The sequence below is a fragment of the Limanda limanda genome, chromosome 2, assembly GCF_963576545.1.
Source record: "Limanda limanda chromosome 2, fLimLim1.1, whole genome shotgun sequence".
Lineage (NCBI taxonomy): Eukaryota > Metazoa > Chordata > Actinopteri > Pleuronectiformes > Pleuronectidae > Limanda > Limanda limanda.
In genome coordinates, this window is record NC_083637.1 from 17,063,697 (window position 1) to 17,080,904 (window position 17,208).

General features: G+C 40.2%; 1 protein-coding gene across 1 annotated transcript; it reads right to left on the minus strand.

Moving 5' to 3' along the window:
* Positions 1-4,654: 4,654 nt before the first annotated feature.
* septin3 (septin 3) lies at positions 4,655-16,412 on the minus strand. Its single transcript, XM_061086739.1, has 10 exons — positions 16,298-16,412; positions 11,311-11,703; positions 11,045-11,173; positions 9,449-9,530; positions 9,133-9,270; positions 8,488-8,605; positions 7,473-7,568; positions 7,215-7,311; positions 7,052-7,103; positions 4,655-6,640 (listed from the first exon to the last, which is right to left on the minus strand). The coding sequence occupies exons 2-10, from the start codon at positions 11,699-11,701 to the stop codon at positions 6,511-6,513; spliced, it is 1,233 nt and encodes a 410-aa protein (XP_060942722.1). The 5' UTR covers positions 11,702-11,703; positions 16,298-16,412; the 3' UTR covers positions 4,655-6,510.
* Positions 16,413-17,208: the final 796 nt, after the last annotated feature.

Sequence of the window (17,208 nt, forward strand, 5' to 3'; positions counted from 1 at the left end):
GAAATAGCTATTGAAAAAATGCCAGTGACATTTCTTCTGCCTGTAAACATGCTCACCCACTGTAAGTAGGCTGCAGTTTCATTTACAATCTTTGTAATTGTACAAGTTGTTCAATTTCTGAATGTAATTTCAATGTCAATATTGAATTATACATGTTTAGGAGCTTTGGGGAAAAAAGGTATTGATTTTTCTGAATTTGGATGACGGGCAAAGAAAGAGTTAGCTGATTACGTACGAAACATAAAAAGTAGCTAGTTATCTCCAGAAAGCCTGAAAGAAGAAGAAGAGGAGAAAAGCTCTTCGTCAAGTCTATGTCATAGTTCTGTATGCGATACGTTCATCTGGGATTTCTATTGACTTTACTTTCTGTGTGTGTCTTTTAATTTTTTTTCTAAATGTTTGAAATGTAATAAAAGAAGAAGATGTATGTTTGATTTGTTAACTTTGTGTCTTATCACAGAATGGGATCCACCAAATTCTTTGGCATGACACAGAAATAAAAATAAGTATTTGTATTTATGTATGTTGCACAACGAATTAAATCAAACAATGCTGAAAAGGAAAGCCTCCCGCTGAGACTGCTAAAATAATCAACAATCCCAGTGAAAGACAAATAAATATTTGCATGGACATACAGAAATAAATACAGCGTCTGTTATTCCATTCTGTTCCAAACCTTGAGCCTTGTCTTAATGTTTGTTTAGGGATGAAAGGATTTTTACTTTGGTCTTGGTACTCGTTGAGACATGCAGCTGGTTTTCCTCTCCGGTTGGCCTCTTCAGAACGTATGACCTGATCTCTTTAACTTTCACTTAAATTAATGTGTCACTTCTAATTAACATATTTGACTCATCCATTTTACCAGAAAAAAATCTACTGTTTATGAATAGAGAAGTACAGCCGGAATACCTTATAACACATAACTAAATAAGCAAGAAAAATTCTGTGTCAGATTTTGACTTGATGGTAATACTATAAAAAAAAAAGTGAAATGCTTATAGACAGAAATGCTCAGAATTACTTGGTTTACTGACATCTAGAGGCAGCGGTGGGCATTTTGTTGTTTCATGACACTGAAAATAACCCACATGTAAAGATAGTATCCAGCTGATATTAGGACTGTTTCTCCAAACCAGGCTAATTGAATTCGATCTCTGTGGGTTTTATGGTAAGATCATTTCACATCTCCTCTTTCTCACAATTTAAGCCAAACTGCCATTTCACGCCTTTGGAGGCATATTCTGGGCAGTAGCGATTTGGGTTTGGAGCTGTGACTACTTTTCAGATGTTTAACCAATCGGGAGTCAGTTTCAGCTGTCAATCACAATGTTTCACCCCATTTTTACAGCATCAAATAACTAATTAAAACCGAAGTTAGTGGAGGAAAATTGTGATCTAACATACATCAGTGGGATAAGAACCACCTAAGATGTCAGAAATAAATTGGAAACATTTATTTGACATGTACTTAAACCTTTTTATTTTTGTCCATGTCCCATCCACTAACATGGAGGAGGAGGTGTTTATGACTTGAACTGCAGCCAGCCACAAGGTGGCGATCAACACGCTTTGGCTTCACTTTTGAGGAGCAGTCATGTCATCTTTACACACCATCTCTATGGTTTGACCAATGTTAATGCTAACAGACACCCAAGCTTGAAGACCTGATGTCTGAGATCTGATGGCTACGCGGCATAAAGTCATTTGGTTAAAAGTAGGTTTTCTTGATGCATTAGAACCAGGACTGAGGTCTGATTTCCAGAACTGGGTGCTCTGTATGGATTAGCCACATTAAAAATAAACTGCCACTACAAGAAGTGAAGGATCTTGTTATATACCACAGGCCCATTGATGTGGCGCACATTGGACCTCAGTGCAGCACCGCGTGGTTCTGAATATCAATCATGCAATGCAGTGTGTTGTGTTCTTTTATCCCAAATATGATAAGAGCCGGTCTCGGTTTGGTACAGTCAAGTATTTATTAAGAAGCAATGAAAAGGTATGAAAAGTTACAGCAAAGCAATGGGCACCCAACGCATAGCCCAGCCGTCTAGCAGCACCCGGCAGTCAAGAGTCACACCGCACAGACGGCGGTTATAATATTTTATAACAGTAGGTATAATTTGATTGGTCAATAATGAAGGGGAGTAGCGACTTTGTTCTTCCTCAATGGTGCGCAGGCGTAGTTCCAGCCTCTTGGTACTCGATCAGGAAATGACAGGAGCCGCTCCCAGTCTCGCTCTTCCTCATATAGTTGCTAGGCAAATCTTCACATAAACAAGTCTAGACTCAGCTGATGCCTTGTGGGTCGGTGTTGTTCATTGGAGTAAAGAATATTGTGTTCCTGCTCTATTGGCTGTATGTTCTGTTTGTGAAAACATTCGCATCCTCCAAACAAAACAACGCCTTTCTATCTTCACCTGGGAAAGCTGCTAGAATTCTGTGTGATGTTGACTACAGCTAAGGGAGTTATGCTTTAATACAGAAAAGTTAGGTATGAGAACAAGTTAAAGTACAGTGTATCGTATGCCACAGATTCACAGTCTCCACAACAGGCAGCAGCTCTTATCAGACCATTTATCAAGACAGGTGTGAGATTGTACAGCGATGTGACGCACACACACACACTTTAACTATCTCAAGATTAAAACAAGCAGCAACGGTTATTATAAGTCATTGTGTGAAGGCCATAGATCTGGCCCAAACTGCTCCTGCCTCCATCTTCCTGCATTTGTTTAGAGTTCAGTTCTATTGCCATCTTCACAGACACACACAGACAAACATAGATTAAAAATCCCAACAAGTGGTACTCACTCCTGATCCTGGTGAACCTCGAGACCACATTAGCTGGTTCACTTAAAGGGAACCATCTCTTGTTCAACTGAAAATGCTGCTCTGACTCCAATACAGTGAGGACAGAAATGAAAAATATACAGTAGGTAGCCTACTATGCTGATATAAAACTAAAACAAAAATGCATAATGATGTGTGCAACACATCCCTTTTATCTGAAAGGGATAGTTCCCTGAAAATTTAAATGCACTCATTATCTACTCCCCACTGATGGAGGGTGGGTGTTTGAGTCCACAAAACACTTTTGGAGTTTCAGGGGTAAAGAGTATTGCAGCCAAACTATCCCTTTAAACTTTAAATGTATATGGGAAAAGATGTATCGGTCCAAAGATGGAACCCTGTGGAACACCACAAAAGAAACTATAATAGCACAAAAGTAATGACAAGCATCAGAGAAAGGTTACACATAGCCTCTGTACACACGTCACACCAACAAGGCAATGCTTACTTAAACATTCCATTTCATAATTACACAATTTATACCATATGATGAAGGATGATTGGTAAATCTAAATAAGCTGTAGATTGTGTCTTTAATGTTATTGTTTGTAAAGTTGTGGCATCCTGATGAAATCATATTTACAATATGATCATTAATTATTTGTCGATCCATAAATGCTTTTTCGGTCCATGTCTATAGTTATATAGACATGCATGTTTTCATTACTTATTTTTTACTTTCTAATTACATCACTCATCATATGACATCATGTGAAAAAAACCCGATATATATATATGTGGGGGGGGGGGGGTTTAGGGGGGGGGGGGTAATTCAACTTGACTGTTCAGGTTCAAAAGTTAATCGAGAGATACCCAAGTAATTTTCCTATCAAGTTTGGGGAAATTCCATCAATATATTGAGTTATTTTGTCCACACACACACACACACACACACACACACACACAGACAGACCTGTTTGTGCCGCTATACCATTGTCAAATAAAAAAATCCCCTATAACGGATTATAAAACTCACTTGAAGATCTTTCCAAAAATCCTTCCCCCAATGTCAATTCTACCTCATTAGAAAGCAGTGATGAGGTCAAAGAACATTCACCCTCTTTGTTAAAAATACATGGATTATCATGTTATCACGCCACAACAAGCCAGTGGAGTGCATCCAATTAAAATCAACAAGAATCTTTATTTGGATATATGACATTTTATAGGATATTTCTGCATCCAGACAGCTGTGAGCTGCTTGCCCACAAGAACCTGCTGATATGTGTCTTCATTAAGAACTCATTACACATTAAAGCAGTTTGGTGCATCTCAGAAGTAATTTTCTTGACTACCACAACTGGCCTTGCAGGTGGTGGGCAAGCTCCCACAAACAGGAGAGGAGTAATTTCCCTTGACACTACAGAGAAAGTTACTTCTTCGCATACAAACACAAAAATGTTTTTAAAAAAGTATATAATTCTGATTATTTATGACAAAGTGAGATGAATATTTATCATAACTGCAGAGAAATATCACAAATATTTATTTAAGCGTTTTAATGGTAAGATGTGAATATTTGTATTGTACTGAATGTAAATTTATCATTTTTGAGACGGTAACATAAGAAACATGGAAATGTGTTTTTATTAAATAAAGAATAAATTACAATAAAACATTAATGTATAAATAACTCATTGTGACACCTGAAGTTATCTCTAAATGTGTCACAGCAACTTTGACAAAAGTGGTTATTAAACAAATGTGCATCCGTGAGGTTCCACTAATTCAAAGGGATGGGTGATATGTGGCTGGTGAGCCGTCGGTGTAGTTACACGAGTCAAGACAGCAGCGCTCAAACTTATGATGTAACAATTTAATTTACACGTCACACACTCAGAAATAGTAGATAAGTTGCAGTGATATGTGAACACATTGGCTGTATAGGCAAACAGGCAACATGGATACACGCATGCACACATAAACACTTTCAAATTTCTGCTTGAAAACCTGACTGCACTAAAACCACGACTACAATGTTTTTGTTGCAGACACAACACTTCATGTCAAAATCGCACAAACGTGTATGATTGTATAAAATCAAGATTCAACTTCAAACAAAAACGTTGATAGGTATTGAAAAGATTAAATAACGAATAGTTTTGGCACCTTTGCGCTGTACTGCAGACTGCAAGTGGCAGAAAAGTGTCAATGTTGTGTGAAAATTTGGTAAACATGTTTATTACCTGCAGTGTGAGTGCATACCATTGGGTTAAAGCTTAAAGCTTGATGTAAACAAGGATCTGGAGAGATATAGTAGTTTTTACCGACAGCAGCCAAGGACCAAAACTCTGTAAATATCACTTGGAAATGAAATTAGGTTTCATATATGAAAAAATGCACAGAAAAGAAGTAGTAGAATCAGCGTGAATCAAAGCTGGATTTGAAAACCTGTTTGTTGTTCTGTTCAGTCACTGCTTTATGCGGTTGAGTGCTGCCACCAAGTGGTGAACAAGAGGAAGTTTAAACTGGCCTCAACACCAAACCATGCACAACATTGTCCTTGTGTCTGGCTCAGAACTCTGCTGTGTTCAGTAAAACTTTGCATGGCACTTATCAGCAAACTAAAATAAACTTGAGCAACAATTTTTCATTCATTTTCACTATATATGACAATTCTTGTTGGATGAGTTTTTTTGTGAAATTAGATTTGTATTAGCCATGCTTCTATTTATTCCTATGAGTAAAATAATTTTAAAAGCACTGGAAGCTTTTAAATCAACATCAAAACTGGGTGCATGTAGTTAATTTAAGTGGCAAAATAGCTCATTCTACTCTGTGTAAAAAGTTAAAATTTAATAATAATAAAACAACTGATTCGTTGTATAATTATTCTCAATCATCAATGTTAAAACAACTCGTCAACTAATGCAGGTGAACACAGCACGAATGCATTGGACGACTCCTCTGTCCCAAACTCTTCACGTTTTGCTCTATTGTGGTGAATCGTGGAGTCACAGAATCTGGGGTGAGCTCAGTCACACACCCTGCTGCCTCGTTCCAGCTGTCTTACGTCATATTTCGCAGGTCTGCACAAACTATTTCAAAATGATAAAATCCAACAGCACGAGGGAACATTGATTAGAGAAAACTCATCTGAGTACAGAAGGAGCTGAGCTTGCAATGTTTGTTAAGTCGTCCTGACAACAGAGCCGCAGGGTTCTTTCAAATGAGCAGTGGCTAAATGAGGATTAAAAAAACACCTAAGTATAGAGTCAACTGGCTCCACAGGAATTATGATTTTTATATTGAGAGCAAAGCAGATCATGTGTCTGAATTTAAACATCAGTTGCTACACAACACAAAAACATAAAAATAAGCCTCTTATACACACAATAACGTGGCACTTTCTAAGCTCATGTTACCCAGACAATGATGAGTGAAAATACTTTGGCAGTAGATAAAATGTTCCTCTGTATAATGGCACTAAATCTCTGAGTGGGAATCACATTTCATCCAAATACTCTGGGGGAATGACTCTGAAAATCGAACTGAAGGGTTTTGATATGTTTCAGGATTAAATTGATGGTTTGGAAGTTTGGAGAAAAAACTAATTATGTGACACTAATCTATGTGATGATATTATTCTGTGGCTTCATCTATCAGCTTCATTGCACAAATTAATTTTCACTCTGCCTGAACTCTTCCCCTGACCGACTACAGGTTGCTTTCTTGGGTGCCGTTAGAGGTGATGGGGTGTAGACCTCCGTTCTCGTTCAGTCTCTTGGCGCGGTAAGTTTCATAGTGGATGTTATGGGTGACCTCCTTCAGATCCTGGAGGTGGGACCTGAGAGAAAGAAATACATAAACACAGAAGGAGCATGTTACTAGTCTTTATCTATTTGGACCAGAGAGGCATCTGTGTTAATGTGTTTTTTAAATAAAGTTTATAGTTTATTACAGTGCTGAAATTCAACTCCAAAAGAAGACCTGGATTTAGAAAGCAATATGAACCAAGGGGATTTGTAAAAAGGTAAAATGTATTATTCAGACCCTCTCACAAGTTAACAACTATACATGTTATTTTTTAATTTATTTATAACTATAAATGACGTGGTCATCTTAGGAATCATTGACATTTAGGAAGAGGAAATAAGATCAATGTATCAGTCAAATCCTAATCAGATGTCATAGCTTCTTATTTGTTCTTTTCTTCCAGTTTATCGATTTAATTTGAGATTTCAATACTTTTTCTTACCTGATCAGGAAATCTCTCATCTGAGCAAACTCACAATGATTGGGATTTTCAACTGCAACAACAACAAAAAAGAGGGGGAATTCAAATGTCATATCTTATTTCATGTGTTTGACCTCAGATAAACAATATCATGACTGTATGGGACTTCTTCCACGTCACCCACCTTCCACGATTCCCCATGCTGTCTTCCTCCCCAGAACCCGTTTGCCATTCACTTGATATTCTCTGTCACTGCCGACCACAGCAAAGGGCATCGCCTCCTGTGGACAAACGTTCAACACTGTTCATTGGGCTGAAGAGAGTCGCACAAGGTTCATGAAATGAAACATACGCACAACATTTCCCAGAGCCCTGACATTATGTTCACAGGAAGCAGGGCATGAGGCTGAGAGAGAGAAGAAGAACCAACAGAACCACTTACTCTGATCTTGTCATTGTCGCTCTTGTCCTCCATGTCCTCATCAAACTCTTTCTGGGGGTAAAACTCAATCCCACTCATCTCCAACTCCTTTCTTACCTAGAGAAAGACACAACGCAAAAAAATCTTCATCCTTCAGTCCTATACTTTCAACGGTTTTATGTTCTTTATCCCTATTTGTTTTCGCTTTCAAATGTTGTATTAGTTGGTTGTCTTTGATATTTTGTTCACTTGTTATTTTAAGTTTCCATTCTTTGAGACAGATTCATGTTCTAGAAGGGGCTCAATAAAAAAAGTAATTATTATTATTATTATTATTATTATTATCTTCATCTGACACCTGTACAAATCCGTTTTGATACAGATAACTCTGAATTAATTAATCCATAAGTTGATATCTGTTGATATTTTTTACATATACAAAACCAACATTTATTATAAAGATCATTTAAAATGTTTATTAACTTGCATTCAATTATATTGCTGGCCACTTGAGGGCAGTGAAAACACAGCATTGACATAGAATCACCAAGTCAATATGATGAACAAACTGAGGCTTATTTACACATCCAGTGGATGCAGAGTAACATTAACATTTAATTGGATTCATTTTTCTAGCTAACTGAAATCTTCACTCTTATCTGAAATTGGTTTTAGTCTTGAGCAGTAGAATTAGAACCAGGAGTTATTAGAAACTCTGTACAGCTGACGGGAACTGTAGCAATAGGTGGTTATTCTCTGTAGCTCCTCATTTCATATTGTATATTGGCCTTAGAGCTATTGTTAATACACTGTACATTTTTGCTTCATACATTGATTAAAGAAGCTGTAAAGACTAAGACCAAGAAAACCGTGACAGTTTTCTGGTCAAACAAAGTAATGGAGACAGTTTCTGGTATTTCTCTCCTGACTTTTCTCGTTTACACATCAGATGATGTTTACACTGAATCTAGTTTCCCTGCAATGAGCTGATTTATTACCATCTTGCTTTAGTGGGACAATCTTCGATGGAACTCACCCGCTGTTTGAATTCCTGTCGCTCCTCAATGGTCATCGTGTCTGCTTTGGCAATGACGGGGATAATGTTGACCGAGTGACTCAAGCGCTTCATGAACTCCAGGTCTAGCTGCCGAAGACTAAGAGAGAGATGACAGAGGAGACAGGGAAGTGAGTTAGCAGGTAGATTTATGAACCCCCCGATTCTCCTCTAGAGTTTGCACAAAGGGTAACAAAGAGCTGACGGAGGCTCATTTTATTTGACATGTCTCATACCTTTCCCTGTTCTAGTAGCAATTACAAAAGATTTACAGCGTGGATGCTTTGGAAGAGTGGGGCTTATAACTGCAGAAAGGTTATGTCGCAGTTCTTGTTTGACTGCACACAAAACATCCTGTCTGTCTCGATTACCCCTGGCTAAGAGGGATCAGATACAGCAGCCGTAACTCACAACAGACTGTATCCGTTTATCCATTAAAAAGCAATTTAGAAGTTGTCAGCCGCATCTAATTGTAAAGTGTTCAGAGGAGAAATAGAGGTGTGTGTTGTCTGTAATACAAAGACGTGACATCAGGCTTTTGGGCATTAAAATAAATGTGTGTGTGTGCATGTGTGGAATCTCTAGTCTCCTCATCTCTAGCTCTGACATTAGGATTATTCGACTCACGAGTGTCCAGTTGGGGAGATGAAGTAGAGACAGCAATGCACCCTGAAGTCAGGGATGCGTTTTTTCCTGGTGATGTTCACTTCCTCCTTCAGGAACTTCTCATACTGCTCATTGATGTACTTGGAAATGGGCTCCCAGCTTCAGATACAGGAGAAACAAGTGAGCGTGGGAGATAGAGGTTAGTTGAGAAAGTCGTTTGGGGGAAATTGAACTAAAAAAACAGTTTTGACACATGCAAACAGAAAAGTAGTTATGTAATAAATTAATAATGATGATATTTCTGAGGTTTTATTGATCCAGGAGTTTGAAAACCCACCAGTTGTCGTTGTTGATTTGGTCCCCAAAGCCTGGAGTGTCAACGAGAGTCAGCTTCATCTTCACACCACCCTCCTCAATGACTGTAACAAAAAGAAAACTCATCTGTATTTAATGTGTATTTGACATTGGACATTTCCACACAGTGAAAAACTAGAAAGGCACTTGGAGCACTGCACAATCTGCCAAGGCCCAACGGTCCCCTTATGAAACCATATTTTGGAGCCACACCAAATTTCACACAGTCATAAATATCGGTCCTCAAAACAAAGATCAAACAAACAAACAAATGCAGATCAAATCAGCAGAATGTCTCTCAGTAGAGTGCATACATCCACCGAGGGGGGTTCTTTTCTAGATGCACAGTCCCGCCCCCTTATCGTTAAATTTGTTAAATCTCTCTCGACTGGAATGCCAGATCTGCCACATTAGCAGTCCCAGATGTCATGATAAGCACAACACTGTGTGACGCAGTGAACAGTCACCAGCTGATTTCTTAAAAGTCGTACAAAGCTCTCTGCCAAAGTGTCGCATAGGGGGAGGGGGGCCACTGTCAGACTTTTACTAAATGTGATACACAATGGCTTTAAAATGGATTACTAAACAATGGCGGCTGGTTAAGAACTCTGGACTCTGAGTGTTGCTGCTCCGCTCTGTTTATTCCAGCAGGAAGCTCGTGTGTCATGGAAGAATTTTTGTGTGTCGTGTGTTCAACAATCGTGATTCCTCACACCATTCTCAATAAACTGTCAACACATAAGGCCTTAAATCTTCCCCATTATGAAATGTTTAACTTGTATTAGACAAGACAAACTAACAAAGCTTAAATCTACAAACCAATCTCTCATTTCTTTGTGAATCTAGCCTCTATTTGCATAATGGAGATAAGGCACGCTTCCTTTTACCAACTACTAAATCTGTTCTTCATTTGAAATGTCCTATTATGGAAATGTAACAAATAGACAAACATCGATTTGCTGGGTTAAAGTCTCTACTCTGAGAAAGTAGGTAAAGAAAATCGGAGCCAGAAGAGACTATTTCAAAATGTAAATTAAATAAAGGTCATTAAAAGACTTTCTGATGCACCCATGTACTGTATGTGTGAACACACACAATGTGTTCTGTGTTACTCCCAGGACTGATTCATTTACATCAAGTCAAAGCTGTCAGGAATATAACCGGTAGGTCCAAGAACAATCTGTACTGACAGCTGAGTAAATTCTATCATTAGTCATGATGGGGTAGGTGATGATGTCGACAGCCATGTCTTTATGTCGAGGTTCTCTGTTTTAACTCAACCAAGGACCCCCCCTACCAGATAGAAGATGCCCCTTGGTATAATTTCACTTAGCCTATACACTTGCAAACCTCATTACAGATTCCTATATGCTTTTGCAAATCTCAGCACATATAAACAGATTCTATGACATGTTTTACCAATTTGACAAGACAAACATCTCTCTCTCTCTCTCTCTCTCTCTCTCTCTCTCTCTCTCTCTCTCTCTCTCTCTCTCTCTCTCTCTCTCTCTCTCTCTCTCTCTCTCTCTCTCTCTCTCTCTCTCTCTCTCTCTCTCTCTCTCTCTCTCCCTTTACTCACCATGAGACACTGACTTGATCTCCACAGTTTTGGGGATCTTGTCATCCCGGGACCATCCTGCGCTCCTCCTGCTCACCTGGGACTTGAATAAGGTGTTGACAAGAGTCGACTTTCCCAGACCGCTGTTACCTGAGAAGAGAGTGAGGGCCCAACGTGTGAGGGAAAATGAGATGCTGAAACTGTGCAGGTGTAAACAAAGAACTTATTTTTCTTTCTTTTCTTTCCACCAAGAACAAGATCCAGAGACGATTCCCACTGTGACTTACCAACCATCATGATGTTGAAGTCAAATCCTGTCTTCATGGTTTTCTTCCTCATCTGCTCAATGATGGTGTCGATACCGATGTATCCCAGCAGTGTGGACCCCCCACCGGAGCTGTGGGAGCCAGTGTGGCCATGACCTCCGCTGTGCGCTGCAGCGTGACCCCCACTGTTGGCCGCACCGTGGCCCACGCCATGACCAATAACATGACTGGCTACGGGGCCATGACTCCCGATGGGAACTGGAATACCACTTGGAAGGGTAGCAGGGACGCCTCCTCCGATGCCCAGCCCTTGGGGTGGGAAGGGGCTGGAGGGGGAAGGAGCCCCCACGTTTGGGGGCTTGGCAGGGACGGCGGGTTTAGGTCTCACTTCTGGAGGAACTATGTCTGACATGTCTATGGAGAAAACAGAGAAGACGATAATAGGCTTCATTAGTGGAAGTAGGTCAGAAGAGCGGCTGAAGCCTCTCCTCATTTTACGCTCTACATTCGTGAAGTGGGTTGTTGCAGTTTGCTTATAATTACAATAATACATGTTTTTTCATGTATATTCCTTGTTTCTAAAAATAGATACTGTTGAGCTTTTGTATAAATATAAATGGAAAAGAAATTGGTGAAGATCCTCATTTTGTTAATCTAATCCCATACTTCTTTTAAGTATCAACCAATACCTTTCTTTTAGGTTTAAAGACTAATATTTGCTTATAAGTAAAGGTTGTAGTTTTAAACTCTTCTTTATTGGCACAGAATGACAAACACTTTATAAACAAAAAAACATTTAACACATCTGAAGTAGATCAATTATATCTCCTCACCGTGCTTGCACAGTGCATAAGGATTATATACAAAATCTTTTCATTATATTGCTATTGCTGAAAATTATATAGAGATAATTATTAACTTTCGGCATTAAATAATTTGTCTTACAAAGACCAATAACAATTTTGACTGCAATTGTGTGATAAGACTACATCTTAGTCACAGTTTAAAAAACCTCTATGAAAATACTTGAAGTTGTTTCATTGACAAATCAGTCTCAGTATCGGCCTCTAAAATCCAATGTAGGTCAGCTCATGCTGCTCAGTATTGGCAGATACCTGGAGTTTAAGTATAAATCTTGGAAGAAAAAATTCAGTTTAGTGCATCTCTGCGTGTATCCTCTTCCGAATGTGATGAGTAGAGCTGCAACATTTAATCAGCAGATACATTTTCAGCAACTGTTTCTGTTCTCATACGAAGTCAACTGCTCTGAGAAGATTCTGACACTCCTTCTGACACCACAGCAGTTTTTCTAAATCAGCTCCTCAAGGGAAGCAAGCGGTGCAGACAGATGGTAACAGGAACAGACGTGAGGATGAAGCAGGTTGTGGAGCCTCGGCCCTCCAGGCTCTACACAGAGAGCAGCCTGCTGCCGTGCTCCAAGTCACTGCAGCCCAGCCACAGTCACAGACACAGATCATTTAGGTCACTGAAGAAATGGCTGTCACTTTGATTCACTACAGCAGACCTTCAGCTGCGCTCAGTGCACCGCCCCCGTATGAAGGGACTGGGAACAACGTCTTGTTGGAAAGTCACATCAACAGTCACAGTAAGATGCACAACAGACAGACACTATACAACTGAAAAAGACTCTAAGCAACCACAAAGAGACAGAATACGACCACCGAGACTCAAAGGAACCACAGAGAGACAGAATACGACCACAGAGACTCAAAGGAACCACAGAGAGACAGAATACAACCATAAACAGACATGGTACGAACACAAAGAGACACAATGCAACCAAAGGAGACTCAAAACACAACAAGACTCAAAACACAACAAGACACAAAACAACAAGGAGAAAAAATCGCAAAGAGGCAAGATACATATACGTATATACATATACAAGATACACCCACAAAGACACAACCAAAAGAGACTCAAAACAACAACAGCCACAAAACAAGGAGAAACAAAACAGCCACAAAGAGACATGGTACAACCACAAAGAGACACAATACGTCTACAAAGGGACACAATACAACCACAAATAGATGCAAAATTACCACAAAAAACATTTGTTTAAAAGAAAAGTGTGTTACAAAGAGCAACTATTATTCTCGACAGAGCTGCAACATTTATTTCTGGTTAGTCCACGAGCCATTGTTTTGATAATAACCTCCACCAATGAGGATATGCCTTTGCCCCTGTCCATTTGTTTGTCAGCAGGGTTACACAAAAACTACGGAATGGATTTCCATATAAATTGGTGGAGGGACGGGACATGGGCCGAGAGAGAGCCCATTCCATTTAGTCGCAGATCTGCACAAATTGGCAGATTCAGGAATATTTTTTATCCCTTTCTTTAACATTGTGAGATGCATTTTCACCCAATCTCCCAAGGAATACTTCATGGATCTTGAAGGAGAGAATCAGTCACATCTAGAGGACTGATGTGGTGAACTAGTATCTCTGGGCCTTGGTGAAGGTACAGACTGTGCTCTGCTATGTAACAGTCTCGGTGAGGCCTTGTTTACCTCACATTTTAAGTTAAAAACGTTAATATCTGGATGACTCCGAGGTGATAAATCTCTGTGTTGCATTCAGTCGTATAAATCAAACTGTATATTTTAGGGTTTGGACCACAGACTGAAGGTTTGGACAGTTAACTGGACCAAACAAGACATTTAAGCTGCTCAGGGATATTGTGATGGGGATTTTCAGTTTTATAGACCTACTCAATGATCTATGGAGAAAATGAATGCCAGGTTTGTTGATCATGAGAATACAAACATTAGCTGCAGCCATACTGAGCACATTTACATCTGTCTGACCTCACCTCATTTTACACTTTCTAATCCCTCCCTGCTTCACATGCACATTCACACATGGACAGAATCAGAGCATCGTTCATTTCGCGCTGCAGAGACAGACTCCAGCTGCTGGTTCTCTGCTGAACCTGTTTCCCTCATAACACACGCTCCTCAGCAGCTTGTGTGTGTTTTGATAGAACACACCGGGGTGTCTCCATCCCAGCCTGTCGACCCCATTGTCTCAGTGCAGCCATGCTGTGTACCAGCCGCTAGCAGCAGCAGCAGCCCCACGTTAGCTGCTAGCTGCGGCGGTGGGCTCGGCACGGAAAGACGTCACACTCACCGACCCCCGGTCCACCGACGGTCGCAATGAGCTGCAGGTGAGGACGAGCTGCTTCCGCTGCTTCACCGACCGACCTGATGCTGCTGCGACTCCCGCGAAGAACGACGTGTAACGGGAGAACACCGGAGGAGCTGCGGTCATGAGTCTGCTCCGGTCCCTCTCCTCCCGTAAGCCCCCCTCCTCCGTTACCACGGCGACAAGAGGAGAGGGAGTGGGGAGATGCAGCGCGCATGCGCAGTGAAACTGTTCCTCAAAGGGACCTTTTCTAAAAACAGCCACACAGGACTACTTACAGAGGATCTTTTAGATTAGGTGAAAAACGACCAGTCTGATCTGGAGACGTTGTTCAAAGTTTTCATGTTAGAGCAGAAGATGTGAATCTTTTACTGAAGCACACAGACACTAATGATTCTGCTTCATGCTTAAATCAACACCTTAAAACTTCTGTTATTCATCGGTATTTATAGAATAAATTCTTCCCTCTATGTGTTATTATGTTATACAAATTTTCTCTTTGACATATTTAGCATGCACCGAAGAATATGTATTTACTATATGCTTTTGTTATATATGGGTGTGGATTTTTTTTGTGGCTCAGGGATTAGCACAGGTCGTCCACTTACCAGAAGTTCTGTGGTTTGATCCCGGCTCCAACACATGTTAAAGTCCTGTATTTAAAAGTATTATCAGCTAAATGATCTTAGAGTATTAAAAGTGAAGAAAACTCTTTGTCTTACCCTGATGTACGTCTTAGTAACTCTGCTCCTCCCTGTACATTTGTACTACAGAGGGTTAGGCCTCCCACTCCTACAATAATATTATATACATTACCTGTTGGTGGGCAGTGTGCAATCTAATAACAGTATGTGGGCTATGTGTGTCAAGGGACAGCCAGTATAAATATTAACAGCAGATACTGTGTGGTTAAGATACATTTCCTTCACGACAAGTAAATCTCATTTTATTTATTCACATATTTTAGTCCATCATTATTATGTCGTTGATAATGCCTCATTGCTTGTGTTGCATTTTATTGTTGCAGCTGTTTGAGGTGGAATTAGCTTTAGTTAGTTTGTATATTATGAGGAAAGTGTTTCCTTCTCAGGACCTAAAGCGTCTTCAGATTCTTTGTGTGGAAGAAAAGAAGAAAAACTAAGTTCTGCTGCACAAATTCACTTTTTTCTTTCTGACCTTTCACTGATTGTGAAATATTTGAGACTTTAACCTTTTTGAATAATCTGAAATGTTTAGAGGAAATACTAACATCTCACAAACCAAAATGGTTTGACACCACTGGTGTAATATTTAAAAACGAACAACATTTTATGTAAAGTTTTATGAAAGGTAACTATAACTGTTTAAAAAAGTCAAAATTGTACCAAAGAATAGTGCTTTAGTAAATGCAGTTAGATATATTCATGTGTAATAACATAAAAACAACACAGCAATGGTTCCCTCCTATTTTTTACATTTTCTAAAATTGTTTAAATTGAACAGCCACTAAGATTACGTTTTACCAGACTAATCTCCATGATAAGCAAGTGAAATGTATCCACTGACTAAAACTGTGACCCTTTCACAGATTGTCATTAGCTTCAGCTTCACTTAAACTGTCCACAAACCATTAAGTCTGGAAACCACTGAGCCATTATATCCTGAATGACCTCATAAAAGGATAAAAAGATTCTCATTAGGGAGATGAAGACACCGTATTAATACTTAGGAGAGTTTTTAATCTCTGTCCTGTGACATTACTGCAGGACTTAAGACGGAGACATTACACAGTATTTGCAGTGGAGCTGTGATAGAATGATTCCTCATGGTGTTGTAGGGTCTGTGTGACAGTACTCACACTTATCTCTGATTTGCTCTCCTGTAGCCAGTCTTTTGCTTCCCTCTCTGCATGTTTCTGTTGCGTCTGCTTGTTTGCACGGCGAGCTGTTTTGGCATGTCCGCTCTGTGCTATGCTCACTTTGATAGAGTCTTCTAACCAATGGCGTCACATCTCGCTACAGCACGTCTGTTCCCCTGCTGATAAGCAGTGGCGTCTTAAATCCCTCTGCTCTCCTCTTTGGCCACCCCCTCATCTGAATTCCTGCCCCCCTCTTAGATCTTAGAAAATAATTGAACTCCTACTCGAAACAGATTAAGAGCCCAAGAGATGAAAGAGTCCCTGTCATGTGTATACTCTGATGGGTTTGTTGACTTTGCTGAGTGAAAGTGCTTTGGATATGTGTGTACTCACCCACATACACTGAGCCTGGGTAATACATAGTGACGTAATAAGGGTCCTCTGCTTCCTCCATGATAAAAGCTCTGTTTGCAGGAGAGTAATCCACTTGGTTTGCTGCTGCTGGGGTCGTCCCCTCCGGTCCCTGGTAAACTCTGCTCTGCGGCTGCCACTGCAGGTCAGAGACCCCCTTTGAACCGCTGCCAGAGCTGGTTGAGTTGAATGGGCAGCGAGCCGCAGAGGGGGGCCAGCTCACAACACATTTCTCTGACGGGTGTTCTAGTAGCTTTGAGAGCATGCTATGGTGGTCAGGTGGGGCCAACATATCTGTTTGATTCAGCCACATGTCACTGAGGTTCACCTCTTTGTGGTTTTTATTCTGTCCAGTGGGTTCCTCGTGATCTGACGGATGTTTTTTTGATGTGGCGCTCTCAGCAGGGGCATGCGAAGGTCGGGAGGCCTCCTGAGTCTGAGGCACCACCAGACATGTCTTCAGTCGAGTGTTTACACGCTGAGAAGCCTTCGCTCTCTGG